Raw genomic sequence first — 22,253 nt, 5'->3', positions numbered from 1 at the left:
AACAAACTTTACTCTCCTGTACCCAGGATTCCTAATGCTCCATTGCCATTGATTTCATCATATGTGAGAATCATAATGCTATAGAATTTTCATATATAAATACTTACCTATTACATTTTCAAGATCAACCTGTTTTATTCATGCTCTGCAAAATCAGTTTCAACAATAGACTGGATATGGAAAAAACTTAAAATAGTTGGGTTTACCACACGGATGTTGTTCTCCAGGAAGAAAATTGCAACTCCAACAGCAGTCAAGACATTCAACACCATTCAGGACAGAACACTTAACTGGCAAACCCACTCACTTCAATATTGACTCCCTTTACAATTGATATACAGTAGCAGCAATGTGTTCCATCCATGCATTGATGGAAATTAACAAAAGCTCCTTCAACATCACCTTCCATACCACTACCATCTAGAAGAACAAGGGCAACAGATACGTGGAAACACCACCCCCTGCAAGTTCCCTTCTAAACCAAACACCATCCTGTCATGGAACCATATCACCATTCCTTCAGTGTTGCTGGGTCAAAATTCTGGAACTCCCTCCTGCATTGTAGATGTATCTATTTTCCATGGACTGTAATGGTTTAAGAAGGCTGCTCACCACCCCCTTCTCCAAGGCAATTAATACCTAGCCTGTGACGTCCACGTCATGTGGATGAATAATAAAATGTATTTAGTTCTCTATAGATCCAATAATTAAATGAGAGATTAGGCAAGTATTAGTTGCAATAGGTCTTGCTTTGTATGCACTAATCCTCATTCACAGCACTATCCATCTTCTCGCCTTTGTTCCTTCACTGTCGCTGGGTCAAACTCCTGGAAATCTCCTCCATAAGGGCACTGTGGGACACAGTAGGTGGACTGCAGTAGTTCAAGGCAGCAGCTCACCACCACTTTGTCAAGGGCAACTAGTGACAGGCAATAAATTCTTTCCCATAGATGAATAAAAACTTAGACTTTCCATACTACTTTTTTCTTTACAGTGTCTTCAAACTGTTAACAACTACAGAACAGAAACTATCATTCTCTCAAGCCCAGATTTCGTAAGTTGTAACTCAACAGACCACTTTGCTCTATTCAGGGCAATCCAAAGGGTAAATATTCACAAAATAATTGTATTTTTAACAGGTCTGTTTCAAAATGTATAAAATATGCTATGGATCAAAAACATTTGTTATTGCTTTGAGTATCTGTTTTATTAATTAATACATCGAGAACATTCCCACCAGTTAGAATGCAGAAGTAGACTCTAATCATTGCTGATACAGATATAATGTATAGTCTTTTTATATCAAATAATCAGGTCTCCATGTTATAGAGTAATTATAGTAAAATACATAGGTTAAAGTATACAAAACTTCTCATTCAAAATGACACTACACAAATGAAAATGATGAACAAATTGTGAAGACTAACATTTGCTGCTTACAAAAGTGTAACAGGTACTCGAAGGCAAAAAGAACGTCTCATGAAAGGAAATTAGTGCAAGTACAGTCGTTTTACATAAATACAACTTAACAGAAACTAGAGGGATATTTTGCAAACTAATCCTTCTTCAGGGTGGATTTGGGTTCAGTCTCATCTGGATGTGAAATTGCTGAGTAGCCGACAGCTGCTTCTTCTTTACTTGGAGCACTTAGGGAAAGGTAACAACATTAGCAACAATCTGAATTATTTAACCCAAATTTATCAACCTGTTACTAGATGCAGCAAAAATTACAATTGGGAGAAGAAAAAAAATTAATGTTTTGGACAGGTTCTGAACAACTGCATGATTCCCCATGATGCAAACACACTAGAATCTACCTCATAACCAAAAGACAAAAGAATGCAGATACCGGAAATTTAACATGAAAACACTAGTTGGGATTTTGTTGAGTCAATGAGGATTTCACCCACAAGTTGGAGAATGGTGTGGAACCACATCAGTTCTATAGGGGAGGTCTGAATGAATCCAGTGCTCTGTGACATGTCATTAGCCACTGTTGGCCTTCCCCACAAGAGAGGTCCCCAGAGGCAGAAGACTTGCCTAGCAAGAAGCAGTCAGCCAATCCAAGATTGGCAGCTCTTCATGTTGCTGACACAAGCCTGAGCAGTGGCTGCTGATGGTACTACACCCAGGATCATGGAGGAACAGCAGGTAGCCATAGTGAGTGAAGGCAGGATAAGGTCACCATGGGGTGCTTGAGGCATGGGCAGCAGGTTGGCTTTCAGCAATCCATTCCCACCAACCTTGAGGCCAGTCCTTCAATCAGACACAAAGTACTTGACAATAAGAGACCAATATGACAACACCCACCACCACCGAACACCAAGAGGCAGCTGGCAAATCCGAATGGTTTCACTGGATGGCTTTTTGAGGACATAGGAGATGTGTGCAGTGTCCATTTAGTCTCTAAACTGCGATTGGCTCAGGGCAAGGTACAAGGCAAGTGAATGGAAGTGTATATTTGAAAGTGTAAATAAAAGTTCAAATCAGGTATCTTACAAGCTTGATAAGCTGCACAAATCTAGCAATATAAATGCTTGAATTTAGAAAGTTGAAGTGTGATTTTCAGGATATTAAAGGGAATGCACAGGTTAGATATACAGAAACTTTCAGCTGGTTGAGCATCTAGGACAAGTGTGCATTGTCAAAGTGAAGTTAGAAAACACTTCTAGACAAGAGGTGATTAAAGTTTGGAACATTGTTTCACAAATAACAACTGATGCTATATAAGATGATTAATTTTATAACTGAGAGTGAGAAATATTTGGACTAATGAATACAGGACACAGATGAGCATGTAGAGTTATGCAAATCACTAAATGGAGTATAGGCTTAAAGGCCTACTCCTGATCCTGTGGTCTTGTTTCATGCCATATGTTACCTATGGTATCCATATGCTTTTCCTGTGGTATCTAGACTGATTTGTTTGTCATGAACGACTGAAGTTAAAACTGGAATTCGGTTTGACCCAAATCAATCCCCCAATGGATTAGCCTACGATTTAATATTGTTGCAAACTTTGCGTTCTCCCTAGATATCAGAGAGAGGGACATTGTCTAAACTTCTCAGGGATGAATTTAGTTTTGTGACATTAATTCCAAATGGGTGATAGTAAAATGGGAGATTGATTTTTATACCTTACCCAATTTGCTTTCTTATTGAAGTTATATCACTTTCATGGCCAGAAAAGCAAAGTCACTAGGATTGGATTCAATTCCTTTCCTTAAGTTCAAGCATCTGTCAAATATTGTGCTAATTTTCATACACAAACAGTACATTATGTCGACACAGACTTTCTCATGAATAGACAACAGTAGAAAGAATTCTACCACCTGAGTCTAAATAGCTTTTTAAAAACAAACTGTTTAAAATTAAATAAATTTATGTTTCATGTTTGAGCACGTCAGTAGATATTAATTATCTAGTATTAATATATACTAGATTTAGCATCTAAAACAAATACCTTATTATAAATATCCTCCATACAGGTTTTGTTGCACCAAAGATTAAAATGGCTCAAAATTTTAATAAACACATTTAATTCCTTAGAAATTAAACAGAATTTAAATATTTAATGAAATGTCCATACCTTGAATTATGATAATAATTCATTGTTGTGGAGAAAGTAAAGAAGCAGACAGCCAGAAAAGACGTGATGACCAGTGAAATGAGAACTAGTCCACATAAAAAACAAAGCAGGACAACACCACCTATCGACAGCATCAGACCTGGTAGATAATTAATTTAAAAAATAATCTAAATTATACAGACAACTGAACGTTTTATACAGACACCGCCTCAATGCAGGAGACATTATAACTAAACTTATGTTGTTATGTTATTCATTTCTTGCAGACAGGTGAACTCTTAGTCTGAATATTGCTTTTGGTAAAATGTTTATTTTCACTATGTCAGAGAGATAAACATTACTTTTCTTCTTAAAGAAAATATTTTGACAGAGACAAACAGTAAATTACACTATCTAGAATTAAGCAACTGACTAACAAAGAATGAAATAACTTAAAATGTATAGGAAGCTGTTCTGATGATAATGTGACTAGAATCCATAGAATCCCGACAGTATGGAAGCTGGCCATTCAGCCTATCAGGTCCACACTGACCCTCTGAAGAGCATCCCTCCCAGATCTATCCCCTCACGCCCCCACCAAGCTAACCCACCTAGCCTGCACACTATGGTCAATTTAGCATGGCCAATTGACCTAATCTGCACATCTTTGGACTGTGGGAGGAAACCGGAGCACCTAGTGGAAACACATGCAGACACTGGGAGAAAGTGCAAACTAAATACAGTCATCCAAGACTGGAATCAAACTAGAGTTTCTGGAGCTGTGAGGCAGCAGTGCTAACCACTGAACCAACATGCCACCCTACACAATACGCATTGCACTAGAAGGGGCATTGTAAATTTTGCAATGTATAGGTTTCTCATTACACTTCACTATTAAAGGTTTCATTTAAGCCTTGAAAATAAACTAATAGGTACTATCTTGGATTTTCTGTCACTCCAATTCAAATCATTCAATTTTTGAAACCTTCCTTCAAACGCATAATTCTATGGGCCGAAGAGTCATGCATATCAAGGCTGGGACGTTTTTCACTGGGGCATAGGAGGTTGAGAGATGACCTTAGAGAGGTTTACAAAATAAGTATGTAAGTTAGCTTGCTAAGTCTGAAGGTTTGTTTTCAGACCTTTTGTCACCATGGTAACATCACCAGTGAGAGTCTCTGGTGAAGTGCTGGTGGTATGTCCCGCCTCTCTATTTATAGGTCTTGGTTTCTTAAAGTGGGTGATGTCATTTCTGGTTCGATTTTTCAAGGGAAGGTAGATAGGATCTAAATCAATGTGCTTATTGGTGGAGTTCTGGTTAGAATGCCACACCTCTAAGAATTCTCGTGCGTGTCTTTGTTTCGTCAGTCCTGGGATGTGTGTGTTGTCCCAGTCAAAGTGGTGTCCTTCTTCGTCTGTATGTATATAAACAAGTGATAATGGGTCATGTCTTTTGGTGACCAGTTGGTGTTCGTGTATCCTGGTGGCAAGTTTTCTGCTAGTTTGTTTGACGTAGTGTTTTTTACAGTCCTTGCATGGTATCTTGTAAATGATGTTAGTTTTGCTGGTAGCATCAAAAATCAAGACCTATAAATGGAGACATACCACCAGCTCTTCACCAGAGACTCTCACTGATGATGTTACCTAGTCATCATGACGAAACATTTGAAAACATACCTTCCAGCTCAGTGAGCTAACTTACATACTTATCATCAACCTGAGCTACAAATCTTCTCAAAACTTGCTAGGTTTACAAAATAATGAGGCGCTTAGATAAGGTGAATGCCAGGTGTGTTTCGTAGGGGGGGAAATTTTAAGACTAGGGGACATATTTTTAAGGTGAGAGAACATAGAACATTACAGTGCAGTACAGGCCCTTCGGCCCTTGATGTTGCGCCGCCCTGTCATACTAATCTGAAGCCCATCCCACCTACACTATTCTATGTATGTCCATATGCCTGTCCGATGATAACTTAAATGCACCTAAATTTGGCAAATCTACTACTGTTGCTGGCAAAGCATTCCACACCTTTACTACTCTCGGAGTAAAGAAACTACCTCTGACATCTGTCTTATACCTATCTCCCCTCACTTTAAAGTTGTGTCCCCTCGTGTTTGCCGTTCCCATACTTGGAAAAAGGCTCTCCCTGTCCACCCTATCTAAACCTCTGATTATCTTGTATGTCTCTATTAAGTCACCTCTCAACCTTCTTCTCTCTAACGAGAACAGCCTCAAGGCCCTCAGCCTTTCCTCATAAGACATTCCTTCCATACCAGGCAACATCCTAGTAAAGCTCCTCTGCACCCTTTCCAAAGCTTCTTATAATGCGGTGACCAGAACTGTACACAATACTCCAAATGTGGCCGTACCAGAGCTTTGTACAGCTGCAGCATAACCTCCTGGTTCTGGAACTCAATCCCTCTATTAATAAAGGCCAAAACACTGTATGCCTTCTTAACAACCCTGTCAATGTGGGTGGCAACTTTCAGGGATCTGTGTACATGGACACCGAGATCTCTCTGCTCATCTGCACTCCCAAGAATCTTACCATTAGCCCAGTACTTTGCATTCCAATTACTCTGTCCAAAGTCTATCACCTCATACTTGTCCACATTAAACTCCATTTGCCACCTCTCAGCCCAGCTCTGCATCCTATCTATGTCTCTCTGCAACCTACTACATCCTTCGTCACTATCCACAACTCCACCGATCTTAGTGTCGTCCGAAAATTTACTAAGCCACCCTTCTAAGCCCTCATCCAGGTCATTTATAAAAATGACGAACAGCAGTGGACCCAACACTGACCCTTGCGGTACATCACCAGTAACTGGACACCAAGATGAACATGTTCCATCAACTACAACCCTCTGTTTTCTTTCAGCAAGCCAATTAATGATCCAAACTGCTATGTCTCCCACAATCCTATTCCTCCGCATTTTGTATAATAAGCTACTGTGGGGAACCTTATTGAACGCCTTGCTGAAATCCATATACACCACATCAACCGGTTTACTCTCACCTACCTGTTTGGTCACTTTGTCAAAAACCTCAATAAAATTCGTTAGGCACGACCTACCCTTCACAAAACCATGCTGACTGTCCCTGATCAGATTATTCTTTTCTAGATGGTTATAAATTCTATCTCTTATAACCTTTTCCAATACTTTACCAACAACTGAAGTGAGACTCACTGGTCTGTAATTACCAGGGTTGTCTCTACTACCCTTTTTGAACAAGGGAACCACATTTGCTATCCTCCAGTCCTCAGGCACTATTCCTGTAGACAATGATGATTTGAAGATCAACGCCAAAGGCTCGGCAATCTCTTCCCCTGCTCCCCAGAGGATCCTAGGATAGATCCCATCCGGCCCAGGGGACTTGTCTATTTTCACACTCTGCAGTATTTCTAATACCTCTTCCTTGTGGACCTCAATCTCTTCTAGTCTAGATGCAAGTATCTCTGTATCTTCCTCGCCAACATTTTCATTTTCTATAGTGAACACTGTCGAAAAATATTTATTTAGTGCTTCCCCTATCTCCTCTGATTCCACACACAACTTCCCACTATTATCCTTGATTGGCCCTAATTTAACTCTCGTCATTTTTTTATTCCTGACATACCTATGGAAAGCCTTAGGGTTAACCCTGATCCTATCTGCCAACAAATTCTCATGTCGCCTCCTGGCTCTTCTGAGCTCTCTTTTTAGGTCTTTCCTGACCTCCTTGTAACCCTCAAGTGCCCTAACTGAGTTTTCACATTTTGTCTTAACATAAGCCGCCACCGCCTTCTTGACCAGGGATTCCACTTCCTTGGTAAACCACAGCTCACGCGTTCTGTATCTTCCTCCCTGCCTGACAGGTACATACTTATCTAGGACACACAGGAGTTTTTCCTTGAATAAGCTCCACATTTTTAATGTGCTCATCCCCTGCAGTTTCCTTCCCCATTCTACGCTTCCTAAATCTTTCCTAATTGCATTGTAATTTCCCTTCCCCCAGCTGTAACAGTTGATCGGTGGAGTACACCTATCCCTTTCCATCACAAAAGTAAACCTGACAGAACTGTGATCGCTGTCTCCAAAGTGCTCACCTACTTCGAAGTCTAACACCTGGCCAGGCTCGTTACCCAGTACTAAATCTAAAGTGGCTTCACCCCTTGTAGGCCTGTCAACATATTGTGTCAGGAAGCCCTCCTGCACACACTGGACAAACACTGACCCACCTATAGTACTTGTACTGTAGTGATCCCAGTCAATATTTGGATAGTTGAAGTCCCCCATGACAACTACCCTGTCTCTCTCACTCCTATCGAGAATCATCTTTTCTATCCTTTCCTCTACATCTCTGGGACTATTCGGAGGCCTATGGAAAACTCCCAGTATGGTGACTTCTCCTTTCCTGTTTCTAACCTCAGCCCATACTACCTCAGTTAACGAGTCCCCAAAGATCCTTTCTACAACTGTAATATTGTCCCTGATCAACAATGCCACACCTCCCCCTCTTTTACCATCTTCTCTGTTCTTACTGAAACATCTGAATCCCGGAACCTGCGACAGCCATTCCTGTCCCTGCTCTATCCGTGTCACCATAATTGCCACAACATCGAAGTCCCATGTACCAACCCACGCTGTCAGTTCACCTACTTTATTTCGGATGCTCCTCGCGTTGAAGTACACACACTTCAAACCAGATTCTTGCTTGCCAGTGTCAGATACTTGATTTTGGAACTCCCTACTCTCATCCTCTTATGTACCTGTCCTACAATTTTGGTTCCCATTCCCCTGCTGTATTAGTTTAAACCTACCTTAATAGCTTTAGCGAATTTCTCCCCCCAGGATATTGGTACCCCTCTGATTTAGTGAAGACCATCCTGCTTGTAGAGGTCCCACCCTACCCCAGAAAGAGCTCCAATTATCCAAAAACCCGAAACCCTCCCTCCTGCACCATCCCTGTAGCCACGTGTTCAACTCCTTTCTCTCCTTATTCCTCACCTCAATAGCACGTGGCACGGGCAGCAAACCAGAGAAAACAACTCTGTTTGTCCTTGCTCTAAGCTTCCATGCAAGCTCCCTGAATTTCTGCCTCAAGTCCCTAGCTCTCTTCTGACCTATGTTGTTGGTGCCAATGTGGACCACGACTTGGGGCTGCTCTCCCTCCCCGTGAAGGATCCCAAAAACACGATCAAGAGACATCACGGACCCTGGCACCAGGAGGCAACACACCAACCGTGGAGTCTCTCTCGCCCCCACAGAACCACCTATCTGTCCCCCTAACTATCGAGTCCCCAATGACTACTGCTCTGCTCCTCTTCCCCCTTCCCTTCTGAGCAGCAGGTGCCCCACTGCTTTCCCCTGGTAAGTCATCCCCCCCAACAGTATCCAAAACGGTATACTTATTGTTGAGGGGAAACGCCACAGGGGATCTCTGCACTGCCTGCCGGTTCCCTTTCTGTCCCCTAACTGTCACCCATCTGTCTTTTTCTTTTATCTGGGGAATGACTACCTCTCTGTAAGTCCAGTCAATAACCCCCTCTGCCTCCCAAATGATCCGAAGTTCATCCAACTCCAGCTCCAGTTTCCTAACGCGGTTTTCGAGGAGCTGGTGTTGGGTGCACTTCCCACAGATGTAGTCAGCAGGGACACTAATGGTTTCCCTTACTTCCCACATTCTGCAGGAGGTACATTCCACTGCCCTAAACTCCATTCCCACTATTCTAACTCCCGAAGTGACTACTAAAAAAAAAGATTAGGAAATAAACTAGTTACCTTACCTTGTCAATCTGGCTCCCACAACTTTTTTTTTAGGTTAGAGGAGGAGGATGGGTGGAAGACACTACCCAAGTAGTGTTTCAGGTAACGCAACCACGCAAATATAAACTGTTCTACTTACCCTTCCCAGAAGTCCTCTGCTCGTTCCTCCCTCGCTGGCCTGAAGGCAAGAAGTTTAAATATACTTACCGGCCTTCCCGACAATCACCTTGCACCAACGTCACCTCCTCCCGGCTCCTGCCTCTCGCTGCTCCGAAGTGGCTCCGAAGAAGAAAGATTTAAAAAGGCCATGAGGGGCATTTTTTTTTTTTACACAGAGAGTGGCTCATGTGTGGAATGAACTTCCAGAAGAAGTGGTGGATGTGAGTACAGTTACAAAGTTTACAAGGCCTTTAGATAAGTTCAAGAATAACAGATGTTTGGAGGGATCTAAGCCAAGTGCAGGCAGGTGGGACTAGTTTAGTTTGGGTTAGAGTCGGCATGGACTGGTTAGACTGAAAGGTCCGTTTCTGTGCTGTGTGACTCTATATCAAAATAGAAATTGTTTTCTTGATGACAAACCTTGGGAAATTCCAGTGTACCATTCTTCACTAAAAAATGAGAATGATTAGAATGAGGAGCTCTCCAACCAGAGGATTATATTTAATCTGTTAGGCAGATGCTATGCGTTTACTTGGTTCAGAACCCATCTTCCACGGCCCCAAATGAGACAAACAATACTCCCCACATGCAACTAAATGACAGATCAGATTAACCCAATACTTTTGTTTTCATTTTTTAAGCAATTTTGTTAAGGGAATAAAAACAGATGGACCTAGAAAATTTGAGCATATCCATTCTTATATTTGGAAATGTTCACTGATACTATAGCCACCCATGCACAATTCCACACTGTCACCTCAAGTTTAATAATAAACAGAATTATGACATAGCAGGTTTTAATAATGTAGTTATATAAATAAACCTTTCATGGAATTCAGTACCTTCCATCACAATGAAACCAACGCAGGCCAAGAGAGATGTAATCACTGCGAAAATCAGGAATAAACCAACTGGCACGGCTGCCATTATGGTAAACACCAATAACAATAATGCAAGGAAAGGGTGATCATCTAGGTACTGACCCACAGAGGTGCTCATGAAAGCTGCAACCTGCAAAACCGACAGATTAACAGAGATTAGGAGGTGAAATCATTCTTTGTACGGTTGGGATCATAGAACTTCAGTTTACCAAAGGAAAACAATTATATGATTAGTTCCCAATTTAACATGAGACACATTCGCAACTACCTAACTGTAGACATTTAAAATTCTCATGCTCATTCTTGCCATGGGGTGGGTCATGTGTTCCTTCAGCTCATGCACACTGAAATCTTTTTGTCCCATTTTTGCTGTCCATAACTTGTTGTCTAACCCTAAACTGTGGAATTTCGTCGCTGAAACCTTCTGAAATCCTATTTTTCTTCAACTCTCTTCATATAGAAACATAGAACGAAAGAACTTTCAACCATTGAGCCTATTCCACCATACAATATGATCTTGGCTGATCCTCCATCTTAATGCCATACTCTTGCACTTTCCCCAAAACCTCGACATTGCTAGTGTCTAGTAATCTATTTCCTTCTTAGCTACATTTAGGCACTTTGCCTCAAACACCTTCTGTGGTGGAGAATTCCGCTGGTTCACCAGTTCTATTCATCTCAGTTCTAAATTAGTTAGCCTGTATTCTGAGACTATGACCCTCTTTTCTTGATACCCCTGCCCTGAACTAACATGCCAGGGGAAACATCACCCTAGTCTGTCTAGCCTTGTCAGAATTTGATAAGCTTTAATAAGATCCCCTCTCATTTTTCTAAACTCCAGTGAATGCAGGCCCAGTCCACCTAATCTCTCCCCATTACCCAAATCTCTCATCATAATCCAAACACTCCTCCTAACTTGATCTCTACTTGCAACCCAAACACTCTGCATAACTCAATCCTGGGATCTTACAAATCAGTCTGATGAACCTTTGCTGCACTCCCTCTATGACAAATAATCTTTTTTAGCTAAAGGAGACAAAATCTGCATACAATATTCCATATCTTGTCTCACTAAGATCATGTCCAGCTGCAGGTAAACTTCCTACTTCCTGCACTGAAACCCTCTTGCAATGAAGTGACAAACAATGCTGCAACCAGGCTGGTCTTCAATTTGAATCTGAGACCTCTCACATACTGGTTCACAGCATAACCCATAAGTGAGAATCATACCTCTAAACCAATGAGCTGACTGTTGGTTTTGTTTTTAGTCTTGATAATCCTTTTTGTCTGATCATTCTCCTGTGAAGTGCTTTGGGAATTGCTTCTCTAATGACCATACTATTGTTAAACAGTCTGCTTCGATTTTTACCTGATGGATATTTTGTCACATCTCAACAGATGCCTTAATTTAGTGAGCAAATTACACTAAACATTTAAATCATTTTCAATACTCTGAAATTATGTGCAATTTAAAACAAAACCATGCTTTCAGTTATCAGTAATGGTCTCAAGACATTAATGAGTCAAAAAGTGTGGCACTGGAAAAGCACAGCAAGTCAGGCAGCATCTGAGGAGCAGGAGAGTAAATTTTCAGGCAAAAGGCCTTCATCAGGAGTGTGCTGATCATTCCTGATGAAGGGCTTATGTGCACAATGTCAACTCTCCTGCTTCTCAGATGCTGCGTGACTGCTGTGCTTTTCCAGCGTCACACTTTTTGACTCTGATCTCCAGCATCTGTGGTCCTCACTTTCTCCTCATTAATGAGTCAGTCCAGTAGCTTATTCCAGCTGGGACAGAGCCTTTATGATTTATAAATCACAAATGTGAATTGATCTTCCACTACTTAGCTTGGACAAAACAGTAGAATGTGCAACATTGATCAATTAATTTTAGTATATATGATACAATTAATGACGCTTCTGTATAACACCCATTTGTGTTTGGCCAAAAAACAAATCTGTCTTGGATTCAGTTTAGAGCTCTAACAAAATGCACAATTAAGTAGAGATAGAGTCTTTGAGCTCTTGATAAATTAAGACTGTGAACACAGCTATCTTTAGTTAGGCTAATTTTAAACTGAATTTGACACTTTCTCCAACTCAATCAGCATTCCAAAGCTATAATAACTCAGCTAACTTCTGATGGGGAGATGTCCAGTCTCAAATACCAAACAAGAGTTCAGTGTTACTCAGTTTAACTCTTTTCTTTCAATCCAAAACTGCTGGATTATTCATAGAATACATATTCATATATACATCCAATAAACATCTAGATAAAAGTCTGTTATAATCAAGAAATATCAACTAATAGGAATATACTAAAAAGCTGGAAGGAACCCAGAATCAAAATGTAATTAGATTTGATGGGGTTTTCAAAATTCATCAGGAATGTGGGCAGAGCAGGGAAAAAACATTTCCCATCAATGTACCAATCGGGAAGGAAAGCAGTCAAACACATTTAAGGTAATTGGCAAAAGAAACAATGAAGACACGAGGAGAAACTTATTCACAGAGAGTGCTTAGGATCTGGAAAGTGGTGTCTGAGTGTGTGGTGGAGGCAGGTTCCACCAAAGCAAATGAAAGTGGATTATCATCTAAGAAGGAAAAATATGTAGGGCGACATGGAGAAGGCGGGGTTGGGCACTACATAGATTGCTCTTTCAAAGATGGGCTGAATTGTCTTCTTCTGTGCTGTAGCCATTGTTTCTGAGAATTGTTGAGTTAATTGACTCAGTTCATTAGGATTTTGATTTTCCAGCAAATAAATTAAACAACAGGTAATTGTGAACAAAATAGTGAATTGTGAATGTGTTTTCCATTTCATGATGTTGAACAGGCAGATTTCTTAGCTTTATTCCAGCTGGACAAGAAACTTTAAAGGTATATAATTTCACAATATATTCATTCAACTTTAATCATGTATATTTTATACATACGTATCATACAATTGAAAATTTATATACATAGAAAACAGGAGTAGCAGTAGGCGATTCAGCCCTTCAAGCCGGTCATTCAATATGACCATGGCTGATCATCAAACTCAGCACTCAGTTCCTTTTTTCTTCCCATATCCTTCAGCCCTATGCAATATATCTAACTCCTTTCTGAAAACATTAGTGTTTTGGCTTCAACCACCTTTTGTGTAGGGAATTCCACAGGCTTCCCACTCTCTGGGTGAAGAAATTTCTTCTCATCTCAGTATTCAACGGCCTACCATGTATCCTGAGAATGTGATTCCTGATTCTGGATTCTCTGGTCAACAGGAACATCTTTCTTGCGTTTACCCTATCTCGTCGTGTTAGAATTTTATATGTTTCTATGAGATTCTGACTTGTCATAAGAGTCGTAAAGATGTATAGCATGGAAACAGACCCTTTGGCCCAACTCGTCCATGCTGACCAGATATCCTAAATTAATCTAGTCCCATTTGCCAGCATTTGACCCATATCTATTTAAATACTTCCTATTCAATACCCATGCCTTTTAAATGTTGTAATTGTACCAGCTTCCACCATTTCCTCTGGCAGCTCATTCCATACACGCCCCTTAGGTCCCTTTTAAATCTTTCCTCTCTCACCTTAAACTTATGCCTTCTACTTTTGGACTCCCCTACCCTGGGGAAAAGACCTTGACTATTCACCCAATCCATGCACCTCATGAATTTATAAAATTCTATAAGGTCACTTCTCAGACTCTGATGCTCCAGGGAAAATAGCCCCAGCCTATTCAGTGTCTACCTATAAGCTCAAACCCTCCAACCCTGGCAACATCCTTACAAATCTTTTCTGAACCTTCTCAAGTTTCACAACATCTTCCTATAGCAAGGAGACCAGAATTGAATAAAGTGGCCTAAGCAATGTCCTGTACAGCTGCAACATGTCCTCCCAACTCCTATTCTCAAAGCACCGACCAATAAAGGCAAGCATACCAAATGCTTTCATCACTACACTGTCTACCTGAGACTCAAGGAATTATGAACCTGCAACCCATTATTAAATGGGATTATTACAATACCCTTTTGTATCAAGTTTCTGAATTATATAAATACATTGGTGCCAAGTTCGAATATTAGAAGAAGAATTTTGTGTTATTTACTAATTGAAGATTAATAATTTATTCAAGCTAAACTCCTTTTAAGAATGGTATGTTACTATGCAAGGCTGAACATATGTAACAGTTACCGAGGAAATGGCAAGCTACAGCTTGTTCAAAACACATTTTTACTCAGATAATGCTTAGCTACACAAAACAAAACATGCCAGTATGTAAGTTGTATGTTATAGTTCAGTTTCTGGTTCAGTAAACATGGATCACCAACTGCAGTTCTGGATTAATGAATAATACTTGGAAAAATGTATTTTCCAAATTCTCTAAAATGTTTCCTTTGAATAGGGGATGTCTTTATTATTCATATATTTTTACATGTTATTGATGCCAAAGGCATTATATTTCCTTCATTCAATACCATATAATTTGTGACTGCATTATGACTGTGGAGCGTTATATGATGATATGTTTTAAGCTACCTCCTTACATGTAAGGTAAAATGGGAGCAGTAGAGAGGTACCTCATATGAAGACAAGCCCATGTTACCTGGTTTCCACAGGGATAAGGTCTCAGGTCAAAAGCCACTCAAAGAAAGAAACAACTTCCCAACATCGAGATACAAAGGAGACAGCAGCTCTTCATATCATGTGCAGATTCTTGGATTGTGGCAGGCAATCAGACCAGGGGGAGGAGAACCACATAGGTGCTCCTAAGCCAGGCAGAAGTTAAGGAATGCCTTTGGGTTAATCACTAAGTGGAGGGTTGCTGGGGATGGAACCTGAGTCTGAGGAAAAAAGGGTTGTGAGGAGTTTTAAAAAATTCCAGTGAATTACCAGAGGATACCATGCAACAGGAAATCCACTCAATTATGCTCAAAAGGTTGAGTGAAGGGTGCTTTGTTGAAAACATAAAGCAAGAAGAGATCCTGTCAGAGCCGGGAGGAGCTTTAGACTTTAAACTCAAAAGTCTATGTTGACTGTGAATATGGTGCAATAGATGCGTTCAAGCTCCTGTGGAATAATAATTATATGGATGCCAAATGGGATTTTTGGCTCTGTTAAAAACTGACTGGGGCACACATTTTCCATGGTTTAGTGTATTAGGTGCCTAATAACAAAAACTCAACAGGCTTGGGAACATTTATACAGCCAGAAACAGAGTTAACATCTTGAGTCTGGTATAATTCTTCATAACTATTTTGATTTGAGCTTGATTATTACAGTACAAGTCTTAAAACCCATGAAAATTTTTGTTGTGTGATCCTGAATCAGTCATTGGGGAAATGATATATCCTTTAAAAAGATATTGGTCTCTAGGGGATCATAACAATGACATAATTCTCTTAAAATTTACAAGTACCCTGCATGACCCGTTACTTAATGATTCTGCTTAATGCAGAAGTAATAATGACATATATGAAGGATATCATACCTTTGAGTTGCTGCTGATTGTATGCATCATTGCATTAAATCGATTTTGAAGGTCTTGCATTTCTCTTGCTAATGGTAACCCTTCAGATTTTGACATTTTACCCGCCATTTCATTCATTTCCAGCAAGATGGACCCTCAGTGACAGGAGATAAATCTGTATAGAAGAAAAAAATTCTTAAAGCAAATAATTATCTTGTTTGTTACGAATCACAATTAAGCTGAGTGGGATTATAATAACTTGAAATGCTAGTGTTAGAGAAAACATAAAAGTAGTTAACATAAACTGACATTCTGAAATATTCTTAAATGGGAATTTCATGTATTTATTTTCTAATACCCGATGACATCAAAATTGTGAAGCTTTTAAAATGAGGAACTATTTCCAAAAGGAGATAAGTTCACCAGGACAAACACATTTTTCTAATCTTTCAAATGATTCAAACCTGCCTCCCATAACCTAAAAAAAATGTCATTAGATGCTTGCACAGATTTTCCCTCTGATGTTACGATTTCTCTTCTGGTCATTCAGGAGCACCATGTTCCACTTACTGAGGAAAAACAAGGATCGTTTGCCATCACAATAAAATGATAATTGCAGCAAGACCTTCCATACATTTATACTCCAGTAAAGGATGCAAGATTCAATTAGGAATTGTCTACAGATTTCCTGACATTAATGATATTGGGGCTGTATAAATTTGCAGCGCAGAGAAGCACAAAGCAAAATCAATGGTTATAATGGGAGATTTCATCAGACTGGGAGATGCAGAGGAGCTGAATTGGTAAAGGTGACAAAATCTCTAAATTCTGCAGAATATTTACTTGCCACAACACATTTCAGAACATAGGAGAGAACAAGCGAGAATAGATTTTGTGATGAGCAACAAATCAGAAATTGTTTACCATCTCACAGTAAAGGAACATATTGTGAATACGGATCATGATTTGCCTGAGGTTTATACTAGATTTGAACAAGAAAGTGACTCATTAGACAAGATTTTTAATTTACACAAGTGAAAATTTGAAAAGCTAAACAGTAAATTCACCTTTGTAAATTGGTTTGAATGACAAATGGTTAAACCCACAAACAAAAGAGAAGTACTCAAAGTGGTATCTGTTTCAATGCATACATTGTATGTACCCATCAAAGGAAAAACTCCAGTAAAGCAAACAAAAGCAAGCAGAAAGAATTGAACTTGAAGAGACCTATACAAGCTGGCATGAAGGTCTAGTCGCGGTATGGAGGTCTGGTCCCAGTTTTCCGGCGCACCCTGAAGCAAGGAGTCAAGGAATCATTAACTGAACTATGATGAACTTCTATTTTCTTTTTCTTCTTATTTATGATTTCTGTCACTAATTTAGGTACCATGGTATGGCGAGTTATAAAACTTTTCACTGTATTTGTTTTGGTAAAAATCCACATGACAATAAATTGCAGTTCTATTCTAACCCAAAATGTAAATATTTAGTGGACTGAGAAGTCCAGGTGAGTTGGTACATAGGGACAGAAAGACATCAAGAACGTTTGTGAAATGCAGGACTTTATCACAAAGAGTTTGACTACAAATTGGAAGAATTTATGCTGTAATGGTATAAAGACTTGGAACCCATTCAAACTATCATCTTCAACTTTGGCTATGGTAACTTGGGAAGAATGTACTGCCCTGGAGGGGGTAATAGTGCAGCTTTAGCAGAATTATACAGGCCTTAAGAGATTAAATGGAGTCTCGAGATAAATGGAGATAAACTTGGGCTTTGGGGGGATCCAAATGAATGAAATGAACAGAAAATTTATTGAGGGAGCTTTCTCAAACCTTAGAACATTTCTTAATTTGCAAAGTATACCATTTCAGCACTGACAATAGACTTGTAATTTTATAACTATAATATTATAAATGAATAAAAGTATATATCTGGAGGTTTATTCCACAATAAATGGAAAGGTTATGAATTTCCAAGCAAATAAAATAACATGCCTTTTTTTCTTAAATTTTGTTTAGCACAGCTCACAGATAACAAATAGTTATTCATCCCAAGCTTTGAAAATAGAAGGCTAAGAGGTTTATAAATTCAGAGTTTGTGAGAAGATTTGTAGCTTGGGTGCTCGTTGTTGTGGTTCTGTTCGCCGAGCTGGGAATTTGTGTTGCAGACATTTCATCCCCTGTCTGGGTGACATCCTCAGTGCTTGGGAGCCTCCTGTGAAGCGCTTCTGTAATCTTTCCTCCCGCATTTGTAGTGGTTTGAATCTGCCGCTTCCAGTTGTCAGTTCCAGCTGTCCGTTGCAGTGGTCGGTATATTGGGTCCAGGTCGATGTGCTTGTTGATTGAATCTATGGATGTGTGTCATGCCTCTAGGAATTCCCTGGCTGTTCTCTGTTTGGCTTGTCCTATAATAGCTGGAAATGTGTTGCTGGAAAAGCGCAGCAGGTCAGGCAGCATCCAGGGAACAGGAGAATCGACGTTTCGGGCATAAGCCCTTCTTCAGGAAGAAGGGCTTATGCCCGAAACGTCGATTCTCCTGTTCCCTGGATGCTGCCTGACCTGCTGCGCTTTTCCAGCAACACATTTCCAGCTCTAATCTCCAGCATCTGCAGACCTCACTTTCTCCTTGTCCTATAATAGTAGTGTTGTCCCAGTCGAATTCATGTTGCTTGTCATGGCATGGCACTGCCTATGCTCGATGACTCTATATTGTTGCATCCCGAAGTCCATCTTGGATGACAGTCACCCAAAGATCCAAAGCCAAATGTCCTTGACTGCTGAAGTGTTCTACGACTGGGAGGGATCATCCCTGCTTGGTGATTGTTGCACGGTGTCCATTCATCTGTTGTAGCGTCTGCTTGGTCTCACCAATGTACCACACCTCAGGGCATCCTTGCCTACAGCATATGAGATAGACACATCTGAGACACGAGTACCTGCTGTGCACGTGGTAGGTGGAGTCCACAAGTGGAAGGTAGTATCTATGTTGACACTCTGACGCATCTTGCAGTGGTTGCCACAACAGGGTTGTGTGGTGTTGTGGTCAATGTTGTTCCTGAAGGCTGGGCTGTTCATTGAGAACAATGGTCTGTTTAAGGTTTGGCAGTTGTTCAAAGGTGAGAAGTGGAGGAGTAGGAAAGATCTTGGAAAGGTGCTTATCCTCATCAATACTGTGTTGCAGGCTGTTAAGAACATGGGAAGTACTGGATAATCGGTCGTATCCTGTGTCTGTCTCCTGAGGAGGTCATTATAGTTTCTTGCTATGGCACGTTGGAACTGGTGACTGATGAGTTGGACTATAACCTGGTGTTGTGACTTTCAACTTTGTCCACCCCAATCCAACACCAGCACCTCCACATGTTAACAAAGTAACTGTTTTACAGACACTAAACCAGTGAAAGCTAGAATGATACAGCCTCTATGCTCAGCCTCCTGAGAGCTGACATTCAGCATTTGCTTCTTTCTTTAGATTTTCTGTAAAATACAATCTGAAATATTAACTTCTTTACTTCCTTGACAGAAACTGACTGACCTTTCGCATGCTTGTATAAAAGCAAACTACTGCTAATGCTGGAAAAATGAAATAGATACAGTAAGTGCTGGAAAAACTCAGCTGGTCTGGCAGCATCTGTGCAGAGAGAAACAGTTAACATTTTCAAAGAAGAATTATGTCGGACTTGAAACATTAACTCTGTTTCTCTCTCCACAGATGCTACCAGATCTGCTAAGTTTCCCCAAGGCTTTCTGTTGCTTGTATCTTTCTTAAACTTAATGTTAAACTCACTTACCATCAAATTATTAATTAATTCAGGCATGATACCAGTACTGGATTTTTTATAGTATGTTTCCTTCTTGGTTCTAATGAAAATTTTGTCATAAAATAATTCTAAACACACTTTAGAAATTCATTGCCCTTACAACATGAGCTGTTTTGCAGTACGTGTGAAAGTTAAAGTTATAGCTACTTTGCATTTGTTATATTTAGGACCTTTCCAAAAATGTATAATCCATGATGCAACACAACAAGCTTAGTTATACAGTCATAGAGCATGGAAACAGATCCTTTGCTCCAATTCATCCAAGACGACCAAGTTTCCCATACCAAACTCTGGCAATTCATTCCACATATGAACTATGCTCTTCGAGAAAAACGTTGCCCCTCAGGTCGCTTTTAAATCTTTCCACCCTCTCCGTTAAATTATACCATGTAATTTTGAACTCCCTCACCCCTAGGGAAAAGAACTAGCTGAGTTTCTCCAGCACTTTCTCTATCATAGTTCCAGCATTTGCAGTAGTTTGCTTTTATATAAGCATGGGAAAGGTCAGGCAGTTTCTGTCAAGGAAATATAGAAGTTAATATTTCAGATTGTATTTTACAGAAAATCTAAAGAAAGAAGCAAATGCTGAATGTCAATTCTCAGGAGGCTTAGCATAGAGGTTTTGTTATTCCAGCTTTTGCTGGTTTAGTTTCAGTAAAACAGTTACCTTATTAATGCTCCTAATGATTTTATAAAGCTCTACAGAGACCATAAGACATAGGAGCAGAAATTAGGCCATTCAGTCCATCGTGTCTGCTCTGCCATTCAATCATGGATGATAGGTTTTTCAATCCCATTTTCCCGCATTCTCCCCTCAACCTCCTACCCTCCAAAGGAAAAGGTTCTCGCCAATATAGCCTCTTCTTATAACTCAAGCCCCCCAGTCTTGGTAACATCCTTGTAAATCTTTTATGCATCCTTTCTAATTTAATAATATCCTTCCTATAGCAGAGCAACCAGAACAGTACACAACATTCCAACAACAACCACAACATGACGTTCCAATTCCTATACTCAATGTTCTGATCAATGAAGGCAAGCATGCCAAATAACTTCCTTTACCAACAGATCCACCTGTGGTAAACACTGGTTCACCACACCTTTCAAGGAACTATGTCCTTGAACCCCAAAGTCTCTCTGTTTGACAACACTCTTTAGGGTCCTACCATTAACTTGGCACTTTAAATATTCAATAAGATCATAGAGTAAAAAAGATGTACAGCACAGAAACAAATCCTTCAGTCCAACTTGTTCGTGCTAACCATAAACTAAACTAGTCCCACTTGTTTGCACTTGGCCCATATCCCTCCAAACATTTCTTATTCATGAACTTAGCTGAAAATGTGTTGCTGGAAAAGCGCAGGTCAGGCAGCATTCAAGGAGCAGGAGAATCGACGTTTCGAGCATGAGCCTTGGATGCTGCCTGACCTGCTGTGCTTTTCCAGCAACACATTTTCAGCTCTGATGTCCAGCATCTGCAGTCCTCACTTTCTTCTATTCATGAACTTACCCAAATATCTTTTAAATATTCTAACCATACCCACAACCACCGCTTCTTTGGAAGTTCATTCCACACACGAACCACTCTCTGTGTGATATAATTGCCTCTCGTCTTTTTAAAATCTTTCTCCTCTCACCTGGAAAATATGGCCCCTAGTCTTGAAATCCCCCATCCTAGGGAAAAGACCTTGGCTATTCACCCGTTCCATACCCCTCATGATTATACAAACTTCCATAAGGTCACCCCTCAACCTCCTACGCTCCAACATGGCTGACTGGATTTTAACTTCAACTCTTGATTCCTGCATAACTCCAATAATCTTTCATCCCCTTGGTCATCATATATCCACCTACCTATCCCTCAAAAAATGTAAGGATTCTGCATCCACTACCTTTTGGTGAAAGGAATTCCAAAGACATTCACACCCATTTTTAAAGCTCAGTTTTCAATGAGTGACCCCTAGCTCTAGATTCTCCCACAAGGCGAAATGGTCCACAAGTTCTCTCAGGATCTCGTATCTTTCAATCACGTTACCTCTGACTCTTGTAAACTCCAGAGCCTTGTTGTTTCTATCAATTCCCACCGGTCCATTTTAAAAAAGGAAAACTCTCGTCATCAATCTCCCTGTGACCAGGGCATCTGCTCAGGAGCTGGATGCATCCTCCAGAGCTGGGCCCCGCATAGCAACGGGGAGGTAGCCCCCCCTTCCCTTAGCAACCGGCTCCGGGGCCTGGGGATGACGGTGGATAGTGCCCGGGGGCAGACAGCGTTACCGCCCGAAAGGAGTCACTCAGATCCTCGGCCTCATAAAATCGACATCTAACCCACCTCCTTCCTCCTTCGGGGTGGCTGCGGCGGCCTTGGGCTGTGGGGAAGTGATGGGGGGTGGGGTGAACGATCCGCTCTAATCCCCCCGCGTATACCCGCCGCTCATTTCGCTTGGACACAAACCGATGAAGAAAACGAAAAGTTGAAATGCATCCCGAGTCCCGGAAGCTGAAGTGTTCCGGATTCCGAGGGACGGACGAATGTGTTTTGCTGCTCGAGAGAGCTCAGAGTACGGCAGGAATATCATTATTTTCTTTTCCATTCTGTTTGTTCTTGATGTGTTGTGCCC

At 40.5% G+C, this 22,253-nt stretch overlaps 2 protein-coding genes across 4 annotated transcripts in view; one reads left to right on the top strand and one right to left on the bottom strand.

Annotated features, from left to right (window-relative positions):
• Positions 1 to 1,185: 1,185 nt before the first annotated feature.
• On the bottom strand, positions 1,186 to 22,122 carry LOC122560884 (lipid droplet assembly factor 1-like). 3 transcript variants are annotated; one of them, XM_087997632.1, is made up of 6 exons: positions 21,965 to 22,122; positions 16,284 to 16,384; positions 15,837 to 15,990; positions 10,321 to 10,489; positions 3,590 to 3,728; positions 1,186 to 1,646 (listed from the first exon to the last, which is right to left on the bottom strand). In XM_087997632.1, the coding sequence occupies exons 3-6, from the start codon at positions 15,951 to 15,953 to the stop codon at positions 1,556 to 1,558; spliced, it is 516 nt and encodes a 171-aa protein (XP_087853758.1). In that variant the 5' UTR covers positions 15,954 to 15,990; positions 16,284 to 16,384; positions 21,965 to 22,122; the 3' UTR covers positions 1,186 to 1,555. The 3 variants fall into 3 exon arrangements, with proteins under 3 accessions (XP_087853758.1, XP_043568023.2, XP_043568024.2); XM_043712088.2 differs by lacking the exon at positions 16,284 to 16,384 and having other exon boundaries at positions 21,965 to 22,108; XM_043712089.2 differs by lacking the exons at positions 16,284 to 16,384; positions 21,965 to 22,122 and adding an exon at positions 21,671 to 21,820.
• Positions 22,058 to 22,253, top strand: part of dnah3 (dynein axonemal heavy chain 3) — a 208,567-nt gene continuing 208,371 nt past the window's right edge. The window contains exon 1 of the mRNA XM_043712084.2: positions 22,058 to 22,193. The gene's annotated coding sequence lies outside the window, so the exon portion shown is untranslated. The remainder of the gene's footprint in view (positions 22,194 to 22,253) is intronic.

Source organism: Chiloscyllium plagiosum, unplaced genomic scaffold (assembly GCF_037043375.1).
Source record: "Chiloscyllium plagiosum isolate Xiang-an unplaced genomic scaffold, Cpla_swu_hap1 HiC_scaffold_20, whole genome shotgun sequence".
Classification (NCBI taxonomy): domain Eukaryota; kingdom Metazoa; phylum Chordata; class Chondrichthyes; order Orectolobiformes; family Hemiscylliidae; genus Chiloscyllium; species Chiloscyllium plagiosum.
Note: the sequence above shows the minus strand (reverse complement) of the source record. Positions and strands in the feature narration are given on the sequence as shown.

Bases quoted from the DNA above. Each gene is read 5' to 3' on its own strand.
- LOC122560884 (XM_087997632.1), bottom strand. From the start codon at position 15,953: ATGAATGAAATGGCGGGTAAAATGTCAAAATCTGAAGGGTTACCATTA. The intron at 10,490-15,836 runs GTATGATATCCT...TCGGTTTTGCAG, and splicing joins CAATCAGCAGCAACTCAAAG to GTTGCAGCTTTCATGAGCAC. The intron at 1,647-3,589 runs GTATGGACATTT...CCTTTCCCTAAG, and splicing joins AATTATTATCATAATTCAAG to TGCTCCAAGTAAAGAAGAAG.